Genomic DNA, 3154 nt, shown 5'->3' with positions numbered 1-3154 from the left:
TAAAGGACTTTCATAAACCTACTGAAGTACCTTTAAATGTTCAAGTCACTCCTACCAAGGCTTCATCCCAAGGAGACAGTACAGCTCTTCAACCAGAGTTTCTTGCACCAGTAATCAACCATCAGCCACCCTTGGATGAAGATATGGCCGAATCATCCAAAGTATTGTCTACCTCATGCTTATAATTTTATTTATTTATTTTTTATTTTTTATTTTTTTCAAGACTTAGAAATCTAACCTTTTTCATATTGACAGGTTATGCATGAGAAAGCTCAAGTTATTCATTCATTTCCTCCACCAAAAGCCCCTACTTCTTCTCTACTGGCCTTAATTAATTTTTAAAAATATGTGGTAACTGCAGTAACTGAGGAGAGAGAGAGTGAATCTTCAGGAACAACTCTAGTTTCTTCAGCCAGTGTCCCAATATAAACCATGGAAGAAACCAAAAAAGCTTTGGTTGAGATTTTATAAAGAGATGCTGCTGATCTTCCACAATTTGAAACTGAACTCACGGCTGTTCTTACCACACTCAACTTTCTCAGTCGACCTGTAAGCCACCATCGCTACTTTCAAAGGTCAACTGCCAGCTTTGGCTGATGAAATTTTCCAGGCCAATGAATCGATCAACCAGTTTAACAAGAGCAAAAGTAGGAAGGATACTCTTGGTGACCAGTTGTTAACCCAAGCTTCTACCGTTGACCGAGTGAACAAAGAATTCATCAGCCTTGAGGAAAAAGAGAGAATCCTTCAACAAGAAATCGACCAAATTCTTGCCCGTAAGGCTATCTTGTCTGCCGAGGCTGCCACATTGCAGTTTGAAGCTTAAGACCTTGCTCACGAGCATGCAAATCTTCGTGGGGAGTTACCTAAATTAGAAGAGTCAAAGAGACAAGCCATGGTTGCTTTAATTGGTCCTTAATGATTTGGGCCGATTTCAAGGAGAAATTAGCAAACATATAAGTTTTTTTTCAATGGGACCCTTTTTGTGGCCATTTCAGTGTATGAACTCAGATGATGTAATGCTTTTACACTCCAATAAATAAACGGCCTCCTTTGTTGTTTTAAACAAACATCAGTATTTCAACAAAAATTTTTATTAAAATTTAAACAACTAAGTCAGCCTAATAAATAAGTCAAATTTATTACATAAAGGTACACATGGTCAGCCAAAGGTACTGGTTGACTTTAATTTTCCTTTTTAATGATTGCTGGCATATACCTCTTGAGGTACTTGCCATTAATGAGGTAATCATGCAATCGACCACTAAGATACTTCAACCTGTATGCTCTTCCACTTAGGACTTGATGAACTAAGTATGGCCCTTCCCATTTATGGGACCACTTTCCATATATTCTATCAACCTTACCCATTGGCAAAATAACTTTCCATACTAAGTCTTCTTCAGCAAAAGACTTTGGTTTTACCCTTTTGTTGTAGATCCTCATTACCTACTTTTTGTGAGCTATGATGTAATCTAAAGCATCCAACCTGACTTCATCCAAGTCTTCCAATTCTGTCAACATTGCTTGAGTATAATCAGCCGGAGTTAGATTATTTTGAAATGCAACTCTGGCCGATTTAACCTCATTTCCATAGGCAGAACAACATCATGTCCATAAGTTAACATATATGGTGTGATTCCTGTGCCTGTTCTTTTGAATTTCTATAGGCCCATAAAGCCTCAGATAAAGTCTCATGCCATCTTCTTGGTTTATCTTTGATTATTTTTTCAATGATCTCTATCAAAATTTTGTTTGAGGACTCAACCTGACCATTTGCTTGGGCATAGTATGGTGTAGAGGCTGACATATGGATGTTCATATTATGGCCGAATTGTAGCACATCAGCTGCCCTAAACACTATTGCGTTGTCTGAAACAAGCGTTTCTGGGATTCTAAATTTGTGGACAATATGTTGTTCCATGAAGTTAATCACTATTTGTTGATCAACCGTTTTACAAGCTTTGGCCTTAACCTACTTAGTAAAATAATCTGTGGCAATAATCACCCAGTGATGGCCTTTGCTTGATGGTGGATTCACTTTACCAATGAGGTCAAGGCCCCAGCTTAATTTGATTATTGGCTATAATTCTTTGCTGGTCCATTTTGAATTGGCCCATGTTTTTAACAGGCCTGACATCCTTTTGCATAATCTATGCAATCTTTTCTCATTCTTGGCCAATAATATCCATATCTTCGAATCAGCCATCTCATTTTAATTCCTGCTTAGTGGGCTCCACAGCTACCTTCATGTACCTCAGTCATAACTTGAAGTGTCTCTTCTTTATTTATGCATTGTAGTAGAAGTCCGTTTTCAAGTCCTTTTCTATATAAATCCCCATCAAAGAGTAGAAAATTGATTGCTCTTCTCTTGATACCTCTATCAGCCTTGATGTTTGGATTTCGGAGAAACATTATGAATGGTATCCTCCAATCATCATCGTCCAGATCTTCTATATCAATTACCCAGGAATCGGCCAACATAGTATTTCTTAATTCTGTCGAAGGCAAGGTCTTTCGTGTTATTTTTATCAACTGATCTTCCATTCCAACTGGTACTCTGATTCCAGAAGCTGATTGGGCTATGTTATTGGCCTTTTTATTCTGTCCTCTTATCCAGAACTTTAGTTGAACATTATCAAATTGATTCATCAATGAAGTGGCCAGAGAGTGAAACGGCCTTAATTGTCGACTTAAGCACTTGAAATCTTCAGTAATTTGACTAAGTACCAAGTTTGAATCTCCTAAGATTTTTACATCACCAATAGCCATTTTAATTAAAATTTATAGGCCGATTATAAGTGCTTCATACTCAGCCTGATTATTTAAACATTTAAAATCTAAGAAAAATGAAAATGAAGTCTTTCTTTCGGCTGGTGAAATGGTAACAATACTTGCCCCAGCTCCATCGGCTGTGCTTGATCCATCGAACATCAATATCCAAGGAGTTAGGAATATGGCTGATGACTCTAGTTCATCATAAACCTGTGGATCAATATTAGTTGAAGGATAATCGGCCACGAAATCAGCCAGAACCCTTCCTTTAACTGGTTTTTGTGGGATAAAAATAAAATTGAATTCCATCAAGGCCAATGCCCACTTACCTATTCGGCCACTGATCAATGGCCTTGATAGCATTTATTTAATCATATTA

The 3154-nt window shown here is 37.5% G+C and overlaps 1 protein-coding gene across 1 annotated transcript; it reads right to left on the bottom strand.

Annotated features, from left to right (window-relative positions):
• Nucleotides 1–2226: 2226 nt before the first annotated feature.
• On the bottom strand, nt 2227–2772 carry LOC132313886 (uncharacterized). Its single transcript, XM_059812823.1, has one exon. It carries the CDS (start codon nt 2770–2772, stop codon nt 2227–2229), a length of 546 nt encoding a protein of 181 aa, XP_059668806.1.
• Nucleotides 2773–3154: the final 382 nt, after the last annotated feature.

The sequence above is a fragment of the Cornus florida genome, unplaced genomic scaffold (genome assembly GCF_030987335.1).
Source record: "Cornus florida cultivar Cherokee Brave unplaced genomic scaffold, ASM3098733v1 CherokeeBrave_3.0.0_Hap2_Chr06, whole genome shotgun sequence".
Taxonomy (NCBI): domain Eukaryota; kingdom Viridiplantae; phylum Streptophyta; class Magnoliopsida; order Cornales; family Cornaceae; genus Cornus; species Cornus florida.
This window is presented reverse-complemented; position numbering and strand designations above follow the sequence as displayed.

What these genes read in the sequence shown, in the direction of transcription:
- LOC132313886 (XM_059812823.1), bottom strand. Translation starts at nt 2,772, where the DNA reads ATGGCTATTGGTGATGTAAAAATCTTAGGAGATTCAAACTTGGTACTT.